The sequence below is a fragment of the Mus caroli genome, unplaced genomic scaffold (genome assembly GCF_978045245.1).
Source record: "Mus caroli unplaced genomic scaffold, Mus_caroli_1 scaffold_11, whole genome shotgun sequence".
Classification (NCBI taxonomy): Eukaryota; Metazoa; Chordata; class Mammalia; order Rodentia; family Muridae; genus Mus; species Mus caroli.
In genome coordinates this window covers 58,114,335-58,141,573 of record NW_028227266.1, presented here as the reverse complement: position 1 = coordinate 58,141,573, position 27,239 = coordinate 58,114,335, and the positions used below count along the sequence as shown (strand labels likewise).

The following is a 27,239-nucleotide window of genomic DNA, read 5'->3' as shown; positions in this document are numbered from 1 at the left end:
TCCTTACTGCCTACCCCGCCCTGTAGGCTCTGGCATTCTAAACTGACATGGTCTGTTCCATGAGCACTGTTCTCCCTCACCCTCCTGTCCACTCATCACACTCTGGCCTCCCACTAAGACACATGGAGCACTCAGTGTGGTCACCAACTGGTCTGAGTGCTGGGGCAGTTAAAGGAACAGCCTGCCCTGGTCCCTGCCTTGAGGAGCTCACAGTGTAGTGGGAGAGACATGCGATTACTAAGCCCTGTGGTGAGCTAAGGCAGACACAGCACAACCGCCTCTAGAGAGGTAAGAAGGCTTAGCATCAGAAAAGACTCCTGTGTATGATCTGGAAGTATGGCCTGTGTTTGCAGAGAGGCCTTCTGCAACATGGAACATATGCAGGTGTGACGAGGGTGGGCAGGGCCACGCCATACAACTTTTGCTTTTAGATTTATTTTTAGGTACGTGAGCATTTTGCTTGCATGTATGTCTGTGTGTCATGTGCATGCTTGGTACACATGGACATTAGAAGAGGGTGTTAGGTTCCCTAGAAGTGGAGTCCCAGACTGTGAATAGCCACCATGGAGATGCTGGGAACTGAACCTGGGGTGGCTGCAAGAGCAGGGAGCCATCTCTCCAGCCTCCTATCCAACAGCTGTCTCAGAAGCCAACTGCCCTGAGCCAGGAACTTCCTTGATGCTGATCTCAACCAGGCTGACCCAAGAAACTTCACCTTCCAGACGGGACTAATACTCCAGAGGTGCACGCCCACCCTCTGAAGAAACCAATGCTCAGGAGCACTTTCCTGCAGCCCAGCATTTGTGGTAAAAATCAGATTTTCCATTTTTCTGCATGCATTAAAAATCTGACCTGTCCCTTTCAATGCCATCATGACCAGAAAAAGAACATCTCCCCCAAATTCTTGATCCCAGGAGAGAACTTTAGCCAACAAACTCTTCTGGTGTGCCTGAGAACAGCAACAGTGTACTCATATACATTAAATAAATCTTTAAAAACAATGGCCATTCAAACAAAAGCATTTCCACATTAACAACTAATTCTAAGCATTGTCCAATCACTAGCCATATTCTTTGTATGCCATTTAGTAATTTTTCAGTGTACCACCATGCCTGGCTAGTTGCTTTTCTTTTCTTTCTTTCTGTCTGTCTGTCTTTCTTTATTTATTCCTTCCTTCCTTCCTACCTTTCTTTCTTTCTTTTAAAGATGTATTTATTTACTTCACGTATGTGAGTACACTGTCGCTGTCTTCAGACACACCAGAAGATGCCATTGGATCCCATTACAGATGGTTGTGAGCCACCATGTGGTTGGTGGGAATTGAACTCAGGACCTCTGGAAGAGCATCGGTGCTTTTAACCTCTGAGCCATCTCTCCAGTCCTAGTTAATTTTCTTTGCTTGCTTTATGAAGCTCTGTTTAGATTTTCAGCCTTGCCTGCTTTATTTGAGTCTAGTGCTCTTTCTACCACCGATGGAATCCCAAGGAATTAGCCTTATCTTTTTAAGATGCAAATATTTGGCCTATTTTGTCCACTTTTTCTTTTTATGTTGTTTTTCAGGGGCTTATGTTTTCAAACAAGGTATCTCATGTTATCCTAGACTGGCTTCAGACTTGGGTAATTTTCCTGTCTCAGCCTCCTACATGTGGGACTACAAATACAAGTCACATGTCCTCTTGATCTTTAATTTTACAATTTCTTTTTTGTTTTTTGTTTTTTTTTTTTAGTTTTTCGAGACAGGGTTTCTCTGTGTAGCCCTGGCTGTCCTGGAACTCACTTTGTAGACCAGGCTGGCCTTGAACTCAAAAATTCCGCCTGCCTCTGCCTCCCAAGTGCTAGGATTAAAGGCATGTGCCACCATCGCCTGGCTAATTTTACAATTTCTTTTAGTTTTCATATAGCAAATATAATAGTTTTTTTCTTTGTTTTTTTTTTCCCCCCTATTGCTTAGAAAGGCTTAGAATTGCAAATTCCCTTTAATGCTTTTATCTTAGATTTTGGTCTTTGAATATTTATTCTATCTGGAATTTATATATGACAACAGGTAGCGTTTACTTTTTCCAATGGACAACTAGTTATCCTTATATATTTATTGATGGATCATCTCTTCACTCTGGACTGGAAAAACAGTCTTTAGCAATATGCTAAGTCGCCATATATATACTCTTGAGCACACATTAAGATCCCACATTAGGTCTTGCTGGTCTATCTCCCTGGCAATTTCATGGTCAAAAAATTATATAAGCCCCTCTGGCCCTTTCATGCTACACTCCCTTCCTATAAGGTGCTCCTCTCCATGACCCACCCGCACCACACATCAGCCACCTTTGCACATCCTTTCATGGCTACTTAACGCCTGATACCACCAGCTCTTTTCACTTCCTCCTTAACTGTAGCCCTGTTCTTTCCAGAAGAATGCTACTTCCCCTACATGTAGCTCTGAGAGGAGGCGGCATCTCTCAGGCTGGAGTTGAAGACTTGGTGCTGCTTCTGACCATTTCCCCAGCTGACCCATGCTTGTCTTCTGTGACTCAGGCCATCTAGCTGTGGAATCTTGAGTCTCTCCTACCACAGCACCCTGTCATTTCCTAGGCACTTTGGTATTTATACCTTGTGCCCTGGAGTCTTGTGGCTGTCAGATGATCTGGACACTCAGAGGAAGAACCCACATTCTGGCTTAGTACTTCCCCAGTAATATCAGTAATCTTCTCCTCCTCCTTCAAGAGCTTCCAGCCATTGGGAGCAACTGGGACTTAAGGGTCCTGCTGAACCTTCCTGTCTCTGGAAACTCATCTCCCAAGCTAACCGTGCAACTGGCTGCCTGCGACGATTCTGTGTACTAGACACACCCACAATCAGACTTACAATCAATCAGGCTCATAGGTCTCTTGGTCAATCCTTTCTCTTTCCACTCCTTAGCACTTTCCCTTTTCCTCCTCTATCTTTGTGCATTGGCAGTGGCCCATGAGAACAAATTGCTCACACTGCTAAGTGGCAACTATGGGAGTCATCCTCAGTGCCCCACCCCCACCCTTCCTAACTGTAGACTTCCAAGCACATCATGTCTGAAACCCCTGCCTGGGCAGTCCAGAGAGCCTATGTCCCTGCAGCCACCAACCAGTCCAGCTACTGTCATTACTAACCACCACAAAAACTGCCATCCCTGCTTCTAAGCATCATTACCACAGATGGCCCCAGACCGCCAACTTGGCTGAATGCTACCTGTGTAATATACTTGCTTGCCTTCCCAATGCTCCTGCTTACTAGTGCTCACTAGGTGACTTAATGACTCTTTTCAGAACTTGCTGTCCCACCTGAGATCTGTGCAAATCAACTACAATGACCTTGAATGTCTTGAATGAGGCTTAAAAGGCTTCTTTCCCAGGGGCCTTTACCACAAAATGTTCTCCAACGTCTAAGGGAAGCTTTTCCATATGCACCTTCCCCACATCCTTACACTTGGGTCATGTCCTCCTCTTCTGCATTCATCAAATATCACAGAAAAAAAAATTACACTTTATTGTATGTGTTTATCCTCATTTTCAGGGACTGTAATTTTTTTCACACAGCTGGCCTCAAATTTACTATGTAGCTGAGGAACACCTTGAACTTGAGATCCTGCTGCCTTCACTTACTGAGTAGTGGGATTATGTGTGCCACACACCCACTGTGTGCACACAAGCCCAGGGCTTTGTGCATGCTCAGCAAACACTCTCCTATCTCAGCTACATCCCCAGACGGTAACTGTAAATTACTCAGGGATGAGAGCAGTTTGATTAATACAGTCTTTGAACTTATCACTATTAACTAATTATAGTTGATTAATAAGCACTGATTGTAGTAAAGATGGAAGCAAAGAGGGAGGCTAGAAATACTTTTGGGAAGTGATAAATGCAGCAGAGAAATAACACTCACTGACTGAATGGTAATGAAAAGAAGTCAGATGTTAGACGTTTCTATTTGAAGTCACTAACACTAAGATATGATCAGAGCTTAATTTTCCCCGAGGCTAATAGTCTTCCAAATGACTAATTGTCCTGACAAAAATCTTCATGAGCACTGTGGCCATGAACAGAGGAAATCTTGATAGACAGACAGATCTAGATGGAACCCCCTACCAGAGCCCGAAGCTGTGTAATAACAGTCATTCTGCCTTCAAGTCTCAGTTCTGCAGACAGGTATAACACTTACCCACAGAGCAGGCTGACAAAACATGCCAGATCTTAAGTGCCTGCCACTCAGTACACACTCATTTCCTTGCCCGTTCCAAAGTCAGTTTTGCCACAGCAAACCCTATTATGTGGCACTTACCCAGAGGAGTCCTGGGAGTGGGTGCCTTAGAATGTAACAACCAATTTCAAGGGCTTCTTCCACTTTGTGTGTTGACACACATGGCAAACAGCCTGACAGCTCCAACACTCAAAGGGACATGGACTCAAACTCCTAATTTGACCAATCTAGGCTTGCAGGCTCAGGCAACGGAACACAGCCATGCACGTGTGCTCTTGGCTCCTGTACTGTAACATCAAAAGTGAACAGTAGGGAGAGGTGATGGTAGCACTGTGCACCTGATCAGCAGGCTCCCCCATTTCTGCCCCAAGTTTTGCAAAAGTAATGGGCTGCTTACTGACTGCTGAGCTGCTGAACACCCCCACTTCCTGCTCTTGAGCAGACTAGTCCAAAAAAGGAATTCCAGCCACGCTCTTGCCTGACCAGTGGTCATACCACTATTAGCCAGGAAAACTTAAAGTCACAACTTAAGACAGAGGTAAAAACACAGAGAGAATACCTCCTGGGCATGGTGGTATTTGCTACAGCAAGGAACAGAGAAGAAAATTTAATCTGTTTCTCTTAAGACCATGTACTTTTTTTTTTTTTTTTTTCATTTTTTGAGACAGGGTTTCTCTGTGTAGCCCTGGCTGTCCCAGAACTCACTCTGTAGACCAGGCTGGCCTTAAACTCAGAAATCCGCCTGCCTCTGCCTCTGCCTCCCAAGTGCTGGGATTAAAGGTGTGCACCCTCACTGCCTGGCAAGACCATAACTTTTAGGACATAGAAGCAAGCCACAAAATATTTTGTACATGTGCATACACCTTTCATGCCTACATATCTGATTCTCCTGAGCTTCTCGGATTGTTAATAGCTCTACAATAGAGGGGAAAATCTCCTTAATCAGATTGGTCAAACATGTGTGTGTGTGTGTGTGTGTGTGTGTGTGTGTGTGTGTGTGTGTGTATGTACTTACTGGCAAGGTCTCACTAAGTATCCTGGCTGCCTGCCTGGGACCTCACTATATAAATGAGGCTGGCCTAGAACACACAGACATCCACTTGCCTCTGAGTTACTAGGATTAAGGCATGTGCTGCAATGCCTGCTTTTGGTAAACATTTTCTTGAGGGGCGAAGGAAATCAAAACCCATGACTTTAACAATCAAAAAAGCTACAACATACCCAAGCATGAGCCCTTGTACTTAGGAAGCTTACAATTCCTGTTGTAAAGGGAACAAAACCAATCCAACGGTCAACACCACCAACGCCCGCCCTGCTTTACTGCTGTAGGAAACGAAATAAGAGAATAAGGAAGTGAAAGGAAGCCATGCCAGGGTCATCTCTCTCTCTCTTCCTCCCTTGCCCCCTACATTTTTTTCTCCTTCACTATTTTGTTGGTGGTCAGACCCAGAAATTTGTGCACACTAAGTAATCTACCACTGACTGGCAGCTTCAACTATATTTTATTGTAAACATCACCAAGTCTCCCCCACTATTATCCCCTCCTTCAAAGAGTGCAAAGACATTTACAGCTTTTTTTGTTTTGTTTTGTTTTATCACCGCCCCCAGAAAGGCTCCAAGTGTAGGAAGACAGAAAAAAAAAAAAAAAACAAATAGAAAACAAAACAAAACACAAACAAGGAAGTAGCAGGAGTCTGGAAACTGGGCTCCTATGAGGTCCTAGGATGAGTGATGAATGCATTGTGTTTCAGAGTTCAGATCCCTCAGTGCACACAGACTTCAAGCACAATATCCAAAAGGCAGGGAGAGCAAGTGTAGCTCAAAGAAACAAGACTCAGAGATTTCACATATCATATACAAACAAGTCATACACACACCACAGCAGTTCAGCTGCTCAGGCTTAGAATTAACCAGAATTATCGTGAAGGCATATTATGATCTAAGTAATAAGAAAAACTGCCCAGCCTGTTGAAGACTATGGACAAAACTAACCCAAGGCCCTGAGAGTTCAGAATCAAATAAGAGATAAATGTATACTTTTGGCCCTCATCTAAATACAGTTGTTCCTAATACCTACCTCCACTCTAAAGGTATTTTTATCATTATTTCTCATTATGTAACACTCCATTCTCCACATACTCTTATAAATGTCATCATGAAAACTCTCTTCCTCTTTGAAAGCAATAAAATCAAAGGCAACCCAGTCTTCTACAAGAATAACTACCTGGTCATTAAGAGTGGAGAAGTTCTTTTCCCTTGTTTTGAGATGGGGTCTCTGACAGCCCAAGGTGGCCTCAAATTCAGTATGTGGCCAAAGATGACCGTGGACTCTTGATCTTCCTGTCCACCCCCCCCCCACCCCCGAGTCTGTGTGCCATCGTGACAGCTCTTATGAGATGCAGCAGGGTATTCAAACCCAGGGCCTCATTGCATTGCACTTTACCAACTGAGAGAATAGAGGTCTGATCGTTAATCCTTCCCAGCCCAGCTGCCTGACCTTAGCTGTGTCTCTCCTCTATTTCCAAGATGCATTTTCCATTTCCAACTCTGTGACAGAAGGAGTCTGGGTTGAGACTATAAGATCCCTGCTCCTCCAGCTTCCTCCAAACCTGCAGATCATCTTCTCTTTTGATGATCTTAGGAAACAGTAAGGAGGATGGAGATGCCTTCCGGGATGAGGGGGTCTTCACTTTCAACAGATGATTTGGAATCATCTGCCTATGTCTCCGGAAGCTCTCTGCCTTGTGTTCTGATTCCTCTCACACTTTTACTAACCAAGCTATGTGCCAGACACATGCTGGGCTCAGCTCTGCAGCCCTGGTCACTGCCTCACAGGGACCCTATGCCACTTGAGCATGTTCTATAAAGGATCATTTTAAATGTCTATTGCCAACATATTGTCAATATTCTAACAGCCTGATTGAACTGTGGTCCTACAGTAGGCATTTCTTAAGAAAGAAAGAAAGAAAGAAAGAAAGAAAGAAAGAAAGAAAGAAAGAAAACCTAAATGCAGCTCTCAAAAGGAGGATTCGGGATAAACTGAGACCCCAAGAAGTCACATTAATGAAGGGGTGATCAGGATAGGGGCTAGCTGGGTAGAGAAGGCAAGGGGAGAAACGCGTGGGAGGTGACTGGACTGGGTTGTGCAGAGGCCAACGGGAGGGTGTCTGGGAGCCGGGCCGGGGCTGACCCACGCACGGAAGGCGGCTCCTTCGGAGGGAAGAACCGGGCAGTGACTCACTTGAGAAGCTGGGTCGGGGCCAAGAGCCGGAACCGAAGAGCAGGTTACGGTAGCGTCGAAAGGCCTCGTCGAGGACGACGCAGCCCGCCTGCGCGGCCGAACTGGCATGGTACCGGAATTGGAAGTTGTTGGGGTACAGGGTGTAGCGCCGGTGGTAGGTTTGGATGTACTGGGGCCAGGGCCACAGTGCCGTGGCCAAGCAAGCCAACGCCGCCGCCAGCAGCAGCGAAACCCAGAGCCTGCAGCCGGCCATGGCCCACCGGCCAGCTCCCCTTCCAGCAGGCTGAGCCCACGTGAGACCCCGGTCAGGTGAGCGGCGCCCGCGTGACAATCGGAGGGTCGGGTCACGTGAGCGAGCGGGAGGCAGGGCGGGCTCGATCTCTGTGATCGGCAGGCGAACGATTCTGCTGCTCTCGACCCCGTGGGCGGTGAAGGATCGATCCCCGCCCTGGCCAAGTCTCCTTATCCCAATCCTAAGGGATGGGCTGGGAGGGACAGGCACCGCCCCAGGGCGTGGAGGACTAGCGCGGACAATACCGGAAAAAGGAAAATGAGAATCCAATTTGCAGTGTTAACTGTGTGAAAGCGCACTTGAGCAGTCTAAGTAATCAGCTCCAGGGGTCTCAACAAGGAGCAATTGAAAGACGTCCCAAAGTGTTGAAAAAATTGTTTGTGGTGATTCCTGGTTATGATACCAGAATTAGTGAGGGAAAGGCAGGAGGATTCCTGTAAGTCTATGGCCAGTGTGGGCTATCTAGTGAGTGCCAGTACCCGGTGTGTTGGCAAAAGCCTGTAACCTAGGGCTGTTGAGATGGCTCAGTGGGTAAGAGCACCCGACTGCTCTTCCGAAGGTCCAGAGTTCAAATCCCAGCAACCACATGGTGGCTCACAACCATCTGTAACGAGATCTGACACCCTCTTCTGGTGTGTCTGAAGACAGCTACAGTGTACTTACATATAATAAATAAATAAATCTTTAAAAAAAAAAAAAAAAAAAGCCTGTAACCCGAGTGTTCAGCAGGTCAAGGTAGAAAGACTGCTGTTGTAAGTGCAGAAGCCATGTTTACTTCTATAACTGAGAAGAATTTATGAAGAGTTCTCTTAGCTAGAGGTGTAGCTCCGTGATAGATAACTTTATTAGCACGCATGAGAACGCAGGTTCAATCCTCAACCCTGAAGTGAGCAGGAGGAACAGTGGAAGAAAAGAGAGAGAGCTGTCTCCTCGGTCATTAATTGTGCTAGACTTGGTATCCCAGAACATGGCAATTTCCAAAACCAGGAAGCAAGTCCTAAGGCTTGCAGTCATCTTTTTAAAACAAAACAAAGCTTTAGGCGTCTCATGAAGCCCAGGCTGGTTGCTGTGCAGCTGAGGATGACCTTGAACTTCAGACTCTCTAGCTTCCATCTCCTGAGTGCTCGGTTTACAGGTATATTATGCCTAGTACACCTGAAACACAGTCATGGGGTCTGAAAACAGGGCTCATGCATGATAGGAAGACAAATGCTCTATTGTCTGTGCTACAACCTAAGCAAACCCCCAGCCTCTGGACTCTGTGTTTGGGGCAGCATGTTAAGTGTGTGGAAGTACATGTGGTGTGCTAACATGTGGGCATACGTGTTGCTTGTGTGTGAGCCAGTTGACAAAGTTGTGTGTCCTTCCCCCTTAGTCATGTTGAACTGAACTACCTTCTTGATTCCCACAGATCACTGCTCTACCAGCCGTGGTGGTTGCGGAGACCCTAGTACTAGAGAATTTCAACAAGTACACTTTGATTATAGAATAGATGATGAACTGGAGACTCAATCCATTCTTGGGGTGATAAGGCTCAGGAAGGCTAGCACCCTGGCTGATACCCTCCAAGGAAGCCTAGTCATCTTGCATGTATGCTGTGAGGATAAGGGCGGTGTGAGGCATGGGTTTGTCTCCATTGCTTTTACAAGGTTCATTTTTGGTCCCTTTGCTTATCCATGTCCCCATCAGACCACATGGTGAATGAGACCATTGTAGCCTTACTGCCTAAGCCAGGACTCTGCAGGCAGGAAGTGTTCAGCTGTGTTTGTCCAGTGCGTGCATGAAGGAAGCACTTGTGTTAGATTTTGCAAGCCCAGCCTGACTCAGTGTGTAGAGAAGAGGCCAGCCTGTGGAGGGAGGCAACGGTCAAGGAGAAACAATGACGTGCTCACTCAAGGATCCAAGGTCCCAGAAGAGCCTGGCACAGAGCAGACATTTCATGAGTGGATGTTGGATGACTAATATGGGCGAACCAAAGTGGAGATCTGTGGAAGAGTATGGGAGGCACTAATGAACTGCTGTATCTGGCTAGAAAAACAGAAATCGTGCACGAGGAAGGATGAGGCTGGATCGTGAACTAAGTAGAAAATTACTGAGTCACTCACTCTATACTAGATATGTGTCTTTCCTGTCTTGCTGTTGTGATAAACCAGGCTGTGGTGGCCCACACCTTTAAACCCAGCACTCAGGAAGCAAGCAGAAGCAGGCAGATCTCTTGACTTTGAGGCCAACCTGGTCTGCAGAGTGAGCATCAGGACAATCAAGACGACACTGAAAACCCTGTCTCAAACTAACAGACTAACACACAAAAAACTAACAACAACAACAGCAGCAGCAACTTAGGAAGTAAGGGTTTGTTTTGGCCGACAGTTTGAGGTATTGTCCATCATACAGGGGAAAGCATGCAGCAAGGAGCGAGAGGTGGCTGAGGTAGCTAGTCACACTGAGTCCAGCATCAGGAAGGTGAAGGCAGTGTGTGCTGACGCCCAGCTGGCTTTCTCCTCTGTTCAGTCTAGAACCCCAAGCCAGTGAGAGGTGCTACCTACGTTGTGGGTGGGTATGGCGATATGAATGGGAACGGCCCCAATAGGCTCATATGTTTGACTGCTTGGTCGCTAGAGAGTGGATCTGTGTCAAAGGATTACAAGACTTTGAAGGTGTGGCCTTGCTGGAGGAAGTGTGCCATTGGGGGTGGGCTTTGAGGTTTCAAAAACTCATGACTGACAGGTCCAATCTCTCTTCTCTCCCTCCCCCACCTCTTCCCTCACCCTCCTCTCCTCTTCTCTCCCCTCTCTCTCCCTTCCTCCTCTCTCTCCTCTCTGCCTGATGCCCAAGGATCAGGATGTAGGTCTCAGTTACTGCTTTAGCACCAAGTGTGCCACCATGCTCCCTGCCATCATGCTCCCTGCCATAATGATAATGAATTAAACCTTTGAAACTGTAAGCAAGTCCCCATCTTACAAATATTTTCCTTTATAAGTGTTGCTAAGGTCATGGTGTCTCTTCATAACAATAGAACAAAGATGCACCTCGTGGGCAGACCTGTAATATTCATCTTGGGAGTTTGCCACAGAAACTGGATTCTGAAGATTTGAAAGGACTAGGCCTCCTCAGGCTGTACAGAGACCATGCTGAGGCACACGAAGAGAGCTTCATTTCCCATGTTTGAAAACATTATTTTTCTGGGCAGAGAGGCTTAGCTGGATTCTTTGAGTTACTGGTTATTCGTCCTTGGTTGTTCAGGCAGATCCTCAAAAGAGAAAATGATTTATCAGTGTGTGGGGATGTATTTAAAGAAGAATTATCTCAACTTCTGTTAATGACTGTCATCGGAAGAAGTTTCCAAGACTGATCTCAGCCAGTTGGTCCTGAAATAACACTTGTGTTTTAATGGCAGCACAGCTGAAACTGCAGAGCCATCACCCTGACTAAACAGCCCTTGGCTACCCCTGCTGCCAGATGGCAGCCCTTATGTGGTCAGTGCTATGACTCAGCAGGGCTGGCTTACATAACCTTATTTGATTTTATGGTTCTGCTAGTAGTGGCCACTGTGATTGTGTGGTACTGTCATGGCCTGGTTTAGACGTTCTGTTTAAATATCAAGTGGATAAACATCTCTATTTATATACTTTCTACCTGACTGCACCTTTCCACTGATTAAAATTTTGGCTTAGTTAGAAGTTGATTAGGCGCACTTAACAAAGAAAAGTTCCACTAGCAAAATCCGGATTGTGTGACTGACCAATTACAGAGTTAGGGATAATGGAGCTAGGAGAGCAGACCTGTGCTATTCCGAGTTCTTCCTATGAACTCACACAGCAGGTTTCTGAAAAGCCCAGGGATGAAGAGATGGCTAGGTGATTAAGACTGCTTAGTGCTCTTGCAGAGGACCCAGGTTTGATTCCTAGCACCCATATTTGGTGTCTCAAAACCCTCTGTAACTCCAGCTCCAAGGAGCTCTGACACCTCTGACTTCACACACTCATAACAAAAGTCCTAGTTTCCTCTTCTGTATGATAATGTATATATAGTGTCTTCAGGCCCTAAAGTTCTATTTTGTTAAAGCCACGATGTGCCCCAGCAGTCTATATTCTTTTTTTTTTCCTTTGATTTTTTTTTTTTTTTTTTGAGACAGGGATTCTCTGTGTAGCCCTGGATGTTCTGGAACTCACTCTGTAGACCAGGCTGGCCTCAAACTCAGAAATCCGCCTGCATCTGCCTCCCAAGCGCTGGGATTAAAGACGTGTACCACCACTGCCTGGCAGCAGTCTATATTCTTCTTCTTCTTCTTCTTCTTCTTCTTCTTCTTCTTCTTCTTCTTCTTCTTCTTCTTCTTCTTCTTCTTTTTTTAAGATTTATTTATTATATGTAAGTACACTGTAGCTGTCTTCAGACACACCAGAAGAGGGAGTCAGATCTCATTACGGATGGTCGTGAGCCACCATGTGGTTTCTGGGATTTGAACTCAGGACCTTTGGAAGAGCAGTCAGGTGCTCTTACCTGCTGAGCCATCTCACCAGCCTGCAGTCTACATTCTTAATCTGCACTTGATTGAAAGTATCTCAGATGTAAGATGGCTCTTGGATCATGAGATACTATGAAATTCCAACCATGGAATCAAAAGTAAGTAGAAAACTCCATTTTTGTTTTTGTTTAATTTTTGTTTTGTTTTGTGGTTTTAGTGTTTGTTTGCTTTGCGGCACAGTCTCTCTATGAAGCTCTAGCTGGACTGAAAGTCACTGGGTTGGCCTTGAACTCATAGAGCTCCACCTGCCTCTGTCTCCCCGGTGTTTGGGTTAAAGGTGAGCACTACTGTAACATGGCTGTGAAGGAAGATGAAATATTGTAACTTGTGAGTTGTCCTGGGACTGAGAACAAAGCAGAACAGCCCCCAGGCATGCCAGGGTAGGGCTGTTGTTAAGGCATTCCTAAGAGCATCTTGGCTGTAAAGATGAAAAGGTATTCAAGGACAAATGGGGCTAAATTATCTAAGTTAACACCATCTGGCAGGAATCTCCCCTCAATCCGAGGACAGGCAGGGTCCTCTTGTCTAAAGTCAACACCATCTGACCGGAACCTCCCCTCTGTCTATTACCCCTTGGCGCCGGGTAAAGTCATACATCAACTGGTTGATTATGTGAACAAAGATAAGCCCCAAGCCCACCGGAACAAAGTTCTGATGCCCCTTTTAGCTGACCTGTAATCTTTCTGTTAATGAACCAATCCCGTGCCTTTGTCAAAATTCCTTGTACTCCTAACCCTTTGCTTCTTAAAAAACCCCTAGCTTCCGAGCCCCAGGGTCGACTCCCCTGCCTCCCGTGTGAGGTACGTGTCGGCCCAGAGCTCTGCCAATAAAGCCTCGTGCGTCTTGCAACAAGAGAGGATTCTTGTGTTCGTGGGTGCTTCCTGTCCCTGGACTAGAGTGGGGGTCCCCATATTCGGGGTCCTACATCTGTAAGTGCTCCCCATCTCTAAGAAAAATTAAAAATAAGTGAGTCAAGAGCAGCCTTGGAAACCCGACAATGCCATCAGATGACCCGGGGTGATGTCCTCAGCCTCGTTCTGAGGATGCATCAAGTGGACATCTGGCAGGGCTGGCACTGACCAAGGCGCTCTAGCAGCAGCAGTAGGACAGCACAAACTCAGAGCAGACTTCACAAAGGAAAATGCTACTCCAAGGAGGGAAAACCTGTCTAGGAGGAGGCCTGTCTAGTGCTCTGTCTATGCAGTCTCTGGAAACAAGCGGATGTAACTGTGAATGCTGACTGCTTCTGGAGGGGTGAGTACTGACAGGCTAAGTATGGCGGGGGGGGGGGGGGCTCTCCTCATAGAGCCTTTCAGATAGTTTTTATTTTTTAACATGTAAATATGTGCCACCTACACATTTTAATTTCATTTATTTTTGTCTTCTTCTTTTCTTTTTTTAAAGAGTATGTATGTTATGTATGAGTACACCACTGCTCTCTTCAGACACACCAGAAGAGGGCATCAGATCCGATTACAGATGGCTGTGAGCCACCGTGTGGTTGCTGGGAGTTGAAGAGCAGTCAGTACTCTTAAGCTCTGAGCCGTCTTTCCATCCCTACATTTTGTCTTCTTTCTTATCTCTTTCTGTCCTTTTAAATAGTAATTGTTTTACTTATGTGTATATGTGTGTGCCACATGAATAAAGGTGCCCTTGGAGACCAGAAGAGGGTGTTGGGTACCCTGGAACTGGAGTTACACTCAGTTCTAAGGCACAGCAACCACTCTAGGGTGCCGGGAGTCAAATCAGATCTTCTGGAAGAGTAGCCAGCCCTCTTAACCCGTTAGCCATTTCTTTGGCCCCTTCTCCCTCCCTCCCTTCCTCCCTCCCTCTTCTCTCCCTCTGTTTCTTCCTTTCTAAATAGATCTTACTTTACTACACAGCCAAAGCTGGCCTGAAATGTAAAATCCTCCTGCCTCAGGATTCCTAGTGCCGAATTACAGGCCTGCACCACACCAGGAGGCTTTTCAGATTTAGCCCTTTGAGGTTTTTGTTCTTTTGTTTTGGGAACTGCTCCTGCTGCTATGAGGAAAACACTGCCTGCTTTTCCTGTACCCACAGGTGCAGGCACCCACAGGAACCACCCCTCCCTTCTTCCCCAAGAGAAGGTGTGGCAGCATTGAAACAAAACCCAAGGATGGAATGTAGGAAAGCAGTCAACCCTGGCCTTGCTGCTCACTGGGATTTTCTAGCTGGCCCTGGAAGCCCCACTTCTTCGCTCCTTACCTTCCTCTCATTCTCCAGTGCCTCGATTCTCCTATCTCCTCCCTTTTGACTAAGAGCCCAGCTTCTAGAAATCTACAGCATAGATATTCTGAGACCTTCTGTCCTGTGGCCGTTCCCTAGTATTTGGCTTTAGAAAACTAGTGACACATTACTGTGGCAGGTTCCAGAGCTGGTGAGGTAGCTCCGTGGGCAAAGGTACTGAGTGCTGAGGCTGAAACCTGAGTTCGGTCCCTGGGACTCATATGGTGGATGGAGAGGCACGTGCACACATACACAAAGCAGAAAATACAATTTCCAAATAGCACATTTCACTGATCTCTTTTGGTGTGTGTGTGTGTGTGTGTGTGTGTGTGTGTGTGTGTGTGTGTGTGTGTGTGAGAAGCAGTGTCAGTTCTTCCCAAGGACCTAGGTTCAATTGCAACACCTACTGTACCACGGTTCCGGGGAACCCAACACCCTCACACAGGTAAAAACACCAATGTACATAAAATAAAAATAAATATAGAAAATAACCTTTTTTTTTTAAGTGAAATGCCGTCTTGTTGTCAGTGCTGGGAAGCAAACCTCTGGCCTCTGCATGCTAGGCGAGTGCTGAGCAGCTAGCTGACCAGCATCTCCTTCCATCTCAGTGTTTTTTGTGGATTTCTTTCTTTGTCCGGCACAGTTTTCTCTGTGTATGAAGCATGCATGCTATGTGGACTTTTGCATGTGTGCATACCTGCACGTGTGTGTAGAGTCCAGACACTGCGTTTTTCCTCAGCTGCTCTTTGCTTTGTTTCTTGAGATGAGCTCAGGGGAGCCACTTGTCCTTGCTTCCCAGTGCTGAGGTTATGGGTGTGAGTGGCTAGATCAAGCTTTGCACTCTCGGTCGTGGGGATCCCTTACACAGCATGCACTGCACCCACAGAGCCGTGTCCCTACTTCACCTCACCTCACTTAAAAATATTCTGTGTTATAGTTCTCTCTTACACTTTTCCCTTATGTGGGACACACACACACACACACACGCACACGCGCACACACACACACACACACACACACACACACACACACACACGCACGCGCGCGAAGGAGCTCTTTTATGCATCCTTCCTTGAGGAAGAGATTTGGAAAGAGATGGCAGAGCGTTTAGGTCAAAATGGCTCCAGGGCAGTGATGCACAGCTCCACAGTACGCTTTGTTCTTTAGAGGTGAGGACAGAGGCTCTGGCTGTCCCCGCCCTTAGCAGGTTTTTTAGGAACCTGGCAGAGATAGAGCCACTGGTCAGAACTTAGTGTTGTCTTCACAAAGACTCAGGGAGAAGCACCACTCTTCTCACTTTAAATCAACACAGTTTGTATGTTTGAAAACTTTATTTAATCCCCTATTGTATAAGTGGGTGAACTAAGGGAACAGAAGATCTCTTCTCACCCAGAAAGCAGTATCAACGAGGCTGAAGGACAGCTCAGCAGGTAAGAAGAGTACTTGGAGGATGCCTTGGGTTTAGTTCCCATCACCCACATCAGGGGGCTCACAACTACCTCCAGCTCCAGTTCCAGGGCATCTGACACCCTCTTCTGGCCTCTTAGACACCTGCCTAAATGTGGTGCACATATAATAGGACAGGCACACTCACATACACATAAATACATACTTAAAAATATTAGTAACTTAAGGGAAATATTTGAGATTCTTAAATATTAAGAGCTAGATGTGATCTTAGAAAAATCTAGTCTGTGCCTGTCATGTGAGGGGAAGGAACTGGGGACAGAAGCATGAAGTACTAGTCCTCAAGAGCCACCTTAGGCTCTTACATCTAGTGACACTTGCAGGACCTAGCACCTTCGGGATGCATAGTTGGATATTCAAAGGTTATAAGATTAATTGTGGAGAGCTTTAGGGGCTGCTTTTAGGAATTTGGCAGGAACTTGGCATTGGGCTAGACAAAGAAGTAGGCTCAAGGTAAATACAGCCAAGGAGTGTTTTGTATTCCTTGTATCTTAGTTGTTCCAATAAACCCTTAGGCACAGTGACCTGGAACTTTGCTGATTGCCTTGTTTGTTTACTTTGGTTATTGCCTTGTTTGCTCCTTGATTGCTTTGTTTATGCCTTAGGACTGACTATGTTCACTGTGTGAACCTAGAATGATATAAAAGCTGACTGGGAAAAAAAAAAAGCTGACTTCTCAGCTTTGGCACTGGGTGGGGTCATGCTGTACTTTTGTTTAATTTTTTTTTTGTTCCCTCACTCCCTGGAGACCCTGTTGACTGACTGAGCTGGCTTGGTCAATTAGTAAATGTGTCCCTTAATGCGTGTAGCACAGTGCAACCCCATACATTTTTCTTCTGTCATGGTTTTTCGACAGGAAGTTGTTATGTAACCAGATCATGCTGGTCTTCCTCCTTCAACATCCCGAAAGCTAAGATTACAGGTGTCTATCACCATGCCTGAGTCAAACACATTTTTAAGTGAAATTATTTATAAATTTTTAAGGTGAAATATATCCAGAGAGTGACAGGGCTGGAATGGGAATGGGCATATGTAGGCCCATGACAGGGAGTCTGTCTGATCCCCTTGGATTCTCCCTCAGAGATGCTTAAGATCATCTGGTTTCCTCGAGCTTGAACGCAGTGCATTACACCCATGTCTGTATTTTATTCCACTGCCCTATTCAAAAAGGAATGTTATGGACTTGAATTTGTCAACTTTCAGCAACCTAAGAAATTCAGAAGAAATGAAACAACTTGGGTTTTGTTTGTTTGTTTGTTTGTTTATTGTTTTGTTTTGGTTTGGTTTGGTTTTTTTCAAGATGGGGTTTCTCACAGGGCAGTGGTGGCACATGCCTTTAATCCCAGCACTTGGGAGGTAGAGGCAGGCAGATTTCTGAGTTCGAGGCCAGCCTGGTCTATAAAGTGAGTTCCAGGACAGCCAGGGCTATACAGAGAAACCCTGTCTCAAACAAACAAACAAACAAATAAACAAACAAACAAAAAAAGAAAAGAAAAGAAAAAAGAAACTGCACAGAAAGGAATTAAAATCTTCCATCTTCCTTGAGTCTGTATTATCCAGACAGTGTCAGTAGGCCAGTGGAAAGAGTAAGGCTTGTTAAGCCAGCAAAGGAGCAAACTGGCTTAGGCAGAACTTAGAGCTCTAAGCATGGAGACAGAGGGTGAAGAATATGAAACTTCCCATTTTCTGATGACAATGTAAGCATGACCCAGGAATGAGAAAATTCTTTGTGTTTTAAATACAATACACGATGTCCTTCTCCAAGGGCCTCTGCGATCTTTACGGCCAGCAGTGATGAGCAGGAGGCAGGAAAACAGTTTGGTTCAACATGACTCAGTAGACAGTTATTGGTTCAAATTTCAGGAGTCTGACCTTCAGAAGAGCAGTCAGTGCTCTTAATCACTGAGCTATCTCTCCAGCCCAAGACTGCTTTTCAAAACAATGACAATGGTCTCACTGTATACTAAATGACAGCATACATAGCCACCAGATTCACATGCGTGTTCTGTTATACCCACCACAGAGCTCAGCACGTTCCTAGCTAGTCAGAGGCCTACTCTTTGGGGTAAGTGCTCAGGGTAGGCCTGAGCATCGGGTGGTGCCAATCTGTTCCTTTAATGAGTAGATTGTTTTATTCAAGACATTAGTCACTGTTCACAAATGGTCTAGCATCCCACATTACATCAATGTCATCTGTTTGGTGGTGTGCTTGTTTAATGCCCCTAGTGAAGGAATCCCAGGGATCCCAGGGTAACACAGTTTTCCACCAATATTAGTATTTTATCTGTCATGATGTGGCTTGTGCCAAGGCTGCATTTGAGCAAGCTTGCAAAGACATCAGAGAGGCTGCAAGGATGACCATGTAACACCAAGTAAGGACCCAGGGCTGGGGAAGACTGTTGACATTCTTTTCTCCCCTAGCGGTCTGTATAGTACCTGCTGGCTCTGTGGAAGCTGGCAGCAGGACAGAAGTTTAGAGGTCAGGTCTTGCTTAATTTCTCAGTGTTCTATGTCCTAGAACCAGAGTGTGACATGTCTTCAGCAATAGACTCACCACAACCATCTAGTTGTGGTGCACAATATATGGTGTTTTGTTGTTGGTGGTGGTGGTTGTGGGGTTGTTTGTTTGTTTGTTTTGTTTTTATTTTTAGGCAGCATCTCACTCTGTAGTCAGGTTGGCCCAGAATTTTCTCTGTAGTCCAGGCTAGCCTAGAACTTACTCTGTAGCCCAGACTAGCTTCAAATTCATGAGTGATCACCCTCCCTGTGACTTCTCAGTGCTGAAATTACAGGCGTGAGCCATCACACATACTGGCAACCTTTATTCCATACCTGGTAGAATCCAATTGATAGTGTCCTAAGAGCCTCAAGCCCTTTGTGGCTTCCTGTCTTGGTACATGTCTTCACCGCAAATGTCCTCCAGGTTGATGACCTGGGAAACCCTTTAAAATATAGCTTGTATACCCTTCTCTATTTCTGGTAGTGGTACCTCTCTTCCCTCTGTACCAACCTCAGTGAGTTGTCTAGAAATCTGTTGGTCACCCAGTCTCATTTGTCACTAAATATTCTGCCTCCACACTTGGAACTGGTGCCGGAAAAGTTAAATAGTACTTTGGCAGAAAGGAAGTTTGGCTGGCTTTGCTGGTTCCTGCTAGCAGGAAAATGTGGAAGAGGCAGATTCAGGGGGATCATGAGTTTGAAGTCAGCCTGTGTTACACCCGAGGAGCTGGGGAGATGGCTCAGTTAGAAAAGAAGCACTTCTGACTGCTCTACCCGAGGACCCAAGTGTGACTCCCAGCATTCATATCAGGCAGCTCACAGATCTGTTCCTCTCTTCTGGACTCTGGAGACAGCTGCACTGACATGCACATATTCAGATACACATCTATATCACAAAAATAAAATAAAACCTTTGAAAAAAGAAGTGCTTGGGCTGGAGAGAAGGCTCAGTGGTTAAGAGCATTGACTGCTCTTCCAGAGGTCCTGAGTTCAAATCCCAGCAACCACATGGTGGCTCACAGCTATCTGTAATGGGATCCAATGCCCTCTTCTGGTGTGTCTGAAGTGTGACAGTGTATCCACATACATTAAATAAATAAATCTTAAAAAAAAAAAAGAAAAGAGAAAAAAGGAAAAAGTACTTGTCACACACTATACAAAGCCTAGAGCAGTGGTATGCATTTGTAGTTCCAATGCTGGGGCATGGAGAAGCAAGTCTCCCTGGGCCTTGCTGGCCAGGCCAGCCATATTGGCATGGATTTAATGGAGACCCTGTTTCAAAAAAAAAAAAATAAGGTGCAGTATGATCAAGGAGGACAACTGTTGTCAAGCTATGTATCTGCACACACAGGTACACATATGTGGATGCATGTCCCATACAAATACATCACACGCACAAGAGAAGTTTGCAGGCTGAAGCATGGGCATATACTAGCATGTAGAACTAGTGGTTCGCACCGGCTGAAATACAGAACAAGCTTCAACAGGTCATGGGACCTGGGAAGAGGGTGTGCTGGCAGAAACTTATACTCAGGCATGTGGATTCAGTGGACTTAGGAACCAGTGTTTCTATGTGAGCAAAGCTGGTGATGTAGCTGAGGAACAGAATGCCACCCGCACTGCACCTCTGACGTACAGCACCTCCTAAGAAGGAGGTGAGGGGCAAGGCTCAGAGGCAGACAGTAGTGTAAGGCGACCAGTGTCGCTAGGGCATCGGCTGTGCTGATGTGAGTCAGGGAAACTCCTCGATTTCATGTAGAGCCTAGCACCATCTCTGCATCTGGAAGAGTTGTCACTTTCAGCATATCAGATTTTAGTGTCCAGGGCAATGGCTATCGGCATTAGAGTGGGCCCTGTCAGCAGTGTGTCTGTGGCAGAGTGCTCTTCCATGAACAGAAGATATTGAAAGGAGGGAATGAGAGGACAAAGACAGAGCTAAGCAGGTAAAGCCACTTTGTACAAGCCGGGTGACCCAAGTTAGAGTCCCAGAACACATGTAAAGACAGAAGGCTATACAGAGAAACCTGTCTAGACACACACACACACACACACACACACACACACACACACACACACACACACACACACCCTAGCTCTCTCTGTCTCTGTCTGTCTCTCTCTTGTCTGTCTCTCTGTCTCTCCCTGTCTGTTCTCTCTCTCTCTCTCTCTCTCTCTCTCTCTCTCTCTCTCTCGTAATTTCTTCCTTGTGTTCTAAGACTGAAAATGATGAAAGAGAAACAGGCTCTATCCCCAGGATTCTTCTGGCATGTGTGAGGCGATGTTGAGACAAAATTCCGTGGCAGTTAGAAAGCTGAACTGGCTGCCAAGATGGAGAGAAAGGAACAAACCATGACCTTTTACAGTCCTGAGGTCGTCAAAATAAAGGGGGACCTGAGATACCAACGGGTAAGGAGACAATGTAATCCAGAGGAGAGGAAGGGGGCTTGACTTGAGCAGAAAGTTAGAAAAGAATACCTACGAAATTTTGACTTTTTTTTATAAAGACTTTATTACTTAGTATACAATATTCTACATGCATGCTTGCACACCAGAAGAGGGCACCAGATTTTGTTATAGATGGTAATGAACCACCATGTGGTTGCTGGGAATTGAACTCAGGACCTCTGGAAGAGCAGCCAGTGCCCTTAACCTCTGAGTCATATCTCTTCAGCCCTGAAATTTTGACTTTTAAAAAGAGGTAAGAGGTCTACAGATCAAACCCATCTGGGGATATCGGAGTAGAGAGAGATAGGAGACCCCAGGGATCTGGGGTTAGCTTCTTTGGCAACATTTCTCTCATCCTTGTAGCCTACCCTTCCTACCAACCAACAATCCATATCGACCCAGAAGCGACAGCAGTATGTGAATGAGGCTTGCACCTACATCCGGATGTTCTGTGGTAGCCTCTCTGGCTTTAGTGTCTTGCTACTGGCCTGCACATCCCCACTGAACTTGGTGCAGTTCCTGGTGAACAACAATGGCCTTGAACTCAAAGCAGGACTCTGGACCTTATGCTACCATGAGCTGTGCTGGAGCCACACACCCAAGCCACCCTGTGAGTGCCACAAAAATCAATGTCACAGGCCCCATTTTCTTACTTTATTGCAGGCCTGACTTTCTTACTTTAAGATTTTTTTGGATCTGAGACGAGTTGTAAATATGACTGCCCTTTTTTATTGGTATCCTGTATATGTCCTCTTTCCTATCCTGGGTTGATTCCTGTCCCATATGAATAAAAGCTGCTACTATTCTTTAGGTACAATTCTTTTGACATTTATAAGATACTATCTTGGGACAGGTTTGGATACAGGTGACCCACATGATTGATATTTGAGTAGCCTTTTTATCTGGACCGCTCCTCTTTCTAGATGAAAGCTTTTCATTGACATATGCAGGCAGGCCCTTTTGTACCAGAGCTCCTAAACACATATACAAAACGTAGAGGGCAGGGATGTGGTTAAGTAGGCAGTGTGTTTGCCTACCATTCACAAGGTTTATGCAAAGCATAACCAGCTGTGATGGCACCTCTATAACCCTAGCATTCAGAAGGCAGAGACAGGAGGATCAGAAGTAAGTTTGAGAAAGCCTGGGCGATACAAAAATCTATTTTTTTTTAAATCATGTGATCTTGTCTTAGGGGGAAAAACATATGTTAAGCATGGTAGCACATGCCTGTAATCTTATTCCTTGGTAGGCTAAGGGAAGAAGAGAGTGAGTTTGAGACTACCCTGGGTTACATAGCCAAACCTGTTTCAAACCCCATCTCGTGTGTGTGTGTGTGTGTGTGTGTGTGTGTGTGAGAGAGAGAGAGAGAGAGAGAGTATGTGTGTGTGTGTGTGTGTGTGTGTGTGTGAGAGAGAGAGAGAGAGAGAGAGAGTATGTGTGTGTGTGTGTGTGTGTGTGTGTGAGAGAGAGAGAGAGAGAGAGAGAGAGAGAATGTGTGTGTGTGTAATTTATTTATTTACATTTATGTATGTCTTTCTGGAGTTTTTTTTCCCCTTCCCTGTGAGCCCCAGGGAATCTAACCCAGGTTGTCAGGCTTGGCATCAAGTGCTTTTACCCACTGAGCCATCTTGCTGTCTCCCCCCTCCCCCGGCCCCCAGTACTAGAACCTTATCTTAAGGGTGAACTTTTAAAAGGATAAGAGAGACTGTCACAAAGTGCCAAGGGCAGGAAGTGCAGTGGGTGTGAAGGGACTGACTCAGGACTGGGCTCTCAGACAAAGACAACCAGTCGTCCGTCCAGTCTCTCAGGCTCTCCAGTGTCCAGCTGACACTCACCATTGTTTATGTTTGCTTTTATCTCCACAGCCCAGGTTTTCCTGTTTATTAGTGTGTTGGTGCCAACAGCAGGCTTAACCTTATGGCCCATCATTTCACACAAGCAAGAGGAAATCGACATTTCCAAGCCAAATAATAAAATAGATCCAGCTTAGGCCAAGTTCCCTTTTTGGGTCCCCTTAGCTTTTTTGGTCAGGCAGCTATAGGGAAGGATAGAGCGCTTGTGTATCAAGAGGTAAGTACTGCAAAATATACCTGGCTGTAGGAAGCCTACAGCTCAGTCTTAGAGGTTACATGGACTGTTCATTTACAGTGACACAGTCTTTAGAAAAGAAACTACTTTTTAAAAAAGATTTATTTATTATATGTAAGTACATTGTAGCTGTCTTCAGACACTACAGAAGAGGGCGTCAGATCTCATTACGGATGGTTGTGAGCCACCATGTAGTTACTGGGATTTGAACTCAGGACTTTTGGAAGAGCAGTCGCTGCTCTTAACCGCTGAGCCATCTCTCCAACCCCTAGAAACTACTTTTAAGTTATTTTCTTGGGTGGAGAGATAGCTCAGCGGTTAAGAGTACTGCCTTCTCTTCCAGAGGTCCTGGCTCACAACCATCTGTAAATGAGATCTGGTACCCTCTTCTGGTGTGTAGGCATACATGCAGACAAAATATTGTATAAATAATAAATAAATAAATCTTTAAGTTATTTTCTTTTTAATGTGAAAAATTTTAAATTGCCTTGAGGCCTCCCTCTAACTCCCTCTAACATAAGCCTCCATGGTTAGGCTTATGATTTCTATCAACGGAAATGAATAAGGAGCAGGCTATAGAGAACAAAATGAAATTTATATGGCAGATCTTTTTTAAAAAAAAACAAACCTTAGCTTTTTAATTAAGTATGTTTGGTACCCATGAGTGGAAGTGCCAGCAAATACAGAAGAGGATGCCTAATCCCCTGGAACTGGTTCTCTAGATGGTTATCAGCTGTGTGTGGATGCTGGGAACCACACTCTGGTCTCTGCTAGAGCAGTGCATGCTCTTAACAGCTCAGCATTGTCTCCAGCCTCATGAGGCAGTTCTTAGACAGAATCCTTTGGTATTTTGGTTGCTTTGTTTTGTTTGGCAGCAGCAGCAGCTTCCTCCTCCTCCTCTTCCTCCTCCTCCTATTCCTCCTCCTCCTCCTCCTCCTTCTTCTTCTTCTTCTTTCTTCTTTCTTCTTCAAATAGGGTCTCAAGTAGCCTTCTATGGCCTCCAGCTGACTATGCAGTTGAGGACAATGTGGAACTTCTGCTCCTTCCCAAATCTATATCTTTTTTTTTTTTTTTTTTTGGTTTTTTCGAGACAGGGTTTCTCTGTGTAGCCTTGGCTGTCCTGGAACTCACTCTGTAGACCAGGCTGGCCTCGAACTCAGAAATCCTCCTGCCTCTGCCTCCCGAGTGCTGGGATTAAAGGCGTGCGCCACCACGCCCGGCCCAAATCTATATCTTAAGTGCTAGGATTACCTGTGTGTACAACCTCAGCTGGACAAAATGGAAATAATCTTTGTTTGTTTGTTTTAAGGCAGGGTTTCACTATGTAGCCCTTGGTGTCCTGTAGACTAGGCTGACTTTGAACTCACAGAGATCTGCCTGCCTCTGTCTTCCCAAGTGTTGGGACTAAAGGCATGTGCCACAAGCAGTCCCAGCACTTGGGAGGCTAAGTTAGGCTAGCCTTTCTTACTCTGTTGTCTAAGTTGGGCCCAAATTCAGTAGATAATAAGTTAGAATAACATCCTTTCTCAAAAAAATAAAAAACTGCCAGGCATGGTGATGCACACTTGTAACTCCGCACTTAAAAGCTAGAGACAGAAGGATCAAGAGTCCAAGGTCTTCAGTTACTTTGCAAATTTGAGCCTAGCTTGGGCTAAATGAGATATGTGTCAAACAACAACAACAAAATAAAATAAAGTAGAAAAATGAAATAAAATGCTAACAATGAGCCAGACGTGGTGGTGCATGCCTTTAATCCCAGCACTCCAGAGGCAGAGGCAGGCGGATTTCTGAGTTCGAGGCCAGCCTGGTCTACAAAGTGAATTCCTGGACAGCCAGGGCTATACAGAGAAACCCTGTCTCGAAAAAAAAAAATACTAACGATGCTCACTTCTAATCATGGAGAATGTGGCTGTCTGTCTTCTTGTCTCATATTTTTATATATAATTATATATATTATATATATCTATATTGTCTCATACTTAGTGTTCATTACAATATTTAGATTGAATTTAGATTGCTTTTAGAACTAGAATTGGAAAAAAGGTCTTAAACTGGTTTGTGATGGCAATCAACCCTTGTATAAACTAATTGACATAACTGAAATATTCATGTATTATCCTTAATTTACCAAAAATGGCTTTGCCTTCACAGTAAAGAAAATCCATGTAGCCAAGTATGATAGTGTGCCTGTAAGTCTAGCACAGACCTAGAAAGGTTAGCAGCTCAAGGCCAGCTTGGACATAGTGCAACCCTGTTTCAGAAGTGGGTAAAGGGTGTTTTACGTGATAATGAAAACTTAGTAAAGAGGACCTTACTAGTGCCCACGGTACTACACAGCAAACTCCATTTCACCTTCTTTTGTCATTCTTCCTTCTCTGAGATTTTATCTGGCTTTAATTAGTTATCTGTTTGATTGTTTGTTTGTTTGAGACAAGGTCTCAAGTAGCCCAGGCTAGCCTGGAACTCACTATGTAGCCCAGGCTGTTCCAGACCTCCCGAGTTCTCCTGTTGCCACATCCTGAGTGCTGGGATGACAGCTGTGTGACACTAAGCCGAGCTCTCCAGCGCTCCTCAAGGATGTCAGTGACTGGGCTGATGAGGCCTTTCCTCTTCTCCCTGCAGATTACCTCCAGTACTCCAGAGCCTTGTTCCTCCTCTCCATCCTCTTCATGCTTATCGGCCTTGGCTTGCTCTTAAGCTCTTGCCGCCCTGCAGAAAGAATGATGTCCGCTGAGTTGGATCTGAAGGTGTCCATGCTCAGCTTCTGCTCAGGTATGGACTAGCAAGGGAGTCAGTGTACCAGGGTAAAATAGTCAAGGAAACTGAGTGTCTCTGGGGGTTTCCCAAGTCTTTCCTATCCTTCAATGTTCTTCCACATCACATCGCGTGGCCATCTCCTTGTCCTATCCCATTGCATGGAACATGGAGCTTAATTGTCTTATACCAAGTAGAGGACCCCTTCTTTCTCTCAACTTGGCTAATCCCCAAGTTGTAAACCTTTTGATCTCTGCCATGGGTGTGATACCTATAAATGGAAGAGGAGCTGGGGGTGGCAGCCAAGGCTAACAGAAGATGCTGATAGGTTGTGACATCTTTGCTTTTGGTCCCAGCTGTCAGCTTGCTCCTCTGCCTCAACCTGTTTCTGGCGCAGGTTGAATTGTACACAAAGAATGCCATGGAGTATGAGTTCCTGTGGACCTACTATCTTAGTTGGTGCAGTGAGGTCTTATATATCTGTGTTGGTGAGTCAACCCCCGGTGCTGGGCTTAGGAGGATGGAACAGGAAGTCATTTCTGTAACAGGAGGTAGAATGGAGAAGAAATAGAGACACGGCACATTTGTATGTGGGGAGGCAGTGTGGTGTGGTGGGAAAGCATAGATTTGGTAATCAAAAGCCTAGAATTAGTAACTTGTTCTTTCCAAAAATGAGGTATGGATAGGTTAAATAATTTGTTTAAGGGTACACAGAAAACAATAGCATGATCATTGGAATCCAGCAGAGTGAAGCGTTACTCTAACCAGACCTTAAAAGGATGAATGCGAGTTTTAAGAGTTAAGAAACTGTCTGTCTGTTAAATCACATCTCATTTTTCCCCTCTTCTAGGGATCATCTCTTTTCTCAACTTCATAACTTTCCAATTCCATCCTCCTGATGAGGGTGTCAGCGCGGATCCATGGCAGAAGTCCAGGCTGGGCATTGGGCCAGTGCCAAAAACACTGTCTGCTACAGCTGAAAGGTCACGTTCTGAGATGCAGTTTCTAAGTGGGAGACAGGAAAAACTACAGAATGTGAGAAAGGGAAAACTAGCTACCACAAGACTGTGATAGGATGACAGAAGGCTAAATTTGCTGTCTTAAAAATAGAGAGGGTGAGGTCAGAGAGAAGAGATTGTGAACTTCGATGAAACCTTCTGATATCATGTCTGTAATAGCATGAAACCTAACAAAATGTCTTTTGTGTGCACCACATCCAAAATATGTAAGACAATTATAGAGAAAAGGATGGAGGGCTGGAGAAATGGCTCAGCAGTTAGCAGTGCTGGCAGCACAGTCATGGCGTTCAGAGTTGGAATCCCAGCACCCACATAACAAGCCTCCTCAAAGACTAGGTGGAGATGAGGAGATGGGACATCGGCATTCTCTTCTGGAGTGCGAGCGTGCACACATAAATACGTCTTGAAAATAAAAGAGAAGGTAGTGAGAAT

At 45.3% G+C, this 27,239-nt stretch overlaps 2 protein-coding genes across 5 annotated transcripts in view; one reads left to right on the top strand and one right to left on the bottom strand.

The window, feature by feature from the left end:
• Hexa (hexosaminidase subunit alpha) overlaps positions 1-7,737 on the bottom strand; it is a 24,790-nt gene extending 17,053 nt beyond the window's left edge. The window contains exon 1 of the mRNA XM_021171746.3: positions 7,472-7,737. Coding sequence (XP_021027405.1) covers positions 7,472-7,724 — 253 coding nt within the window. The 5' untranslated portion in view covers positions 7,725-7,737. The remainder of the gene's footprint in view (positions 1-7,471) is intronic.
• Positions 7,702-27,239, top strand: Tmem202 (transmembrane protein 202). Of its 4 annotated transcripts, XM_021172860.2 has the most exons (5): positions 20,821-20,907; positions 21,310-21,556; positions 25,657-25,806; positions 26,145-26,276; positions 26,639-27,239. In XM_021172860.2, exons 1-5 carry the CDS (start codon positions 20,830-20,832, stop codon positions 26,857-26,859), a joined length of 828 nt encoding a protein of 275 aa, XP_021028519.1. In that variant the 5' UTR covers positions 20,821-20,829; the 3' UTR covers positions 26,860-27,239. The 4 variants fall into 4 exon arrangements, with proteins under 4 accessions (XP_085700803.1, XP_021028519.1, XP_029337858.1 ...); XM_085844677.1 differs by lacking the exons at positions 20,821-20,907; positions 21,310-21,556 and adding an exon at positions 7,702-7,780; XM_029481998.1 differs by lacking the exon at positions 26,145-26,276.

What these genes read in the sequence shown, in the direction of transcription:
- Tmem202 (XM_021172860.2), top strand. Translation starts at nt 20,830, where the DNA reads ATGGAGAGAAAGGAACAAACCATGACCTTTTACAGTCCTGAGGTCGTC. An exon ending in GGGACCTGAGATACCAACGG is followed by an intron (nt 20,908 to 21,309) that starts GTAAGGAGACAA and finishes TCATCCTTGTAG; the next exon opens with CCTACCCTTCCTACCAACCA. An exon ending in CATGCTCAGCTTCTGCTCAG is followed by an intron (nt 25,807 to 26,144) that starts GTATGGACTAGC and finishes TTTTGGTCCCAG; the next exon opens with CTGTCAGCTTGCTCCTCTGC.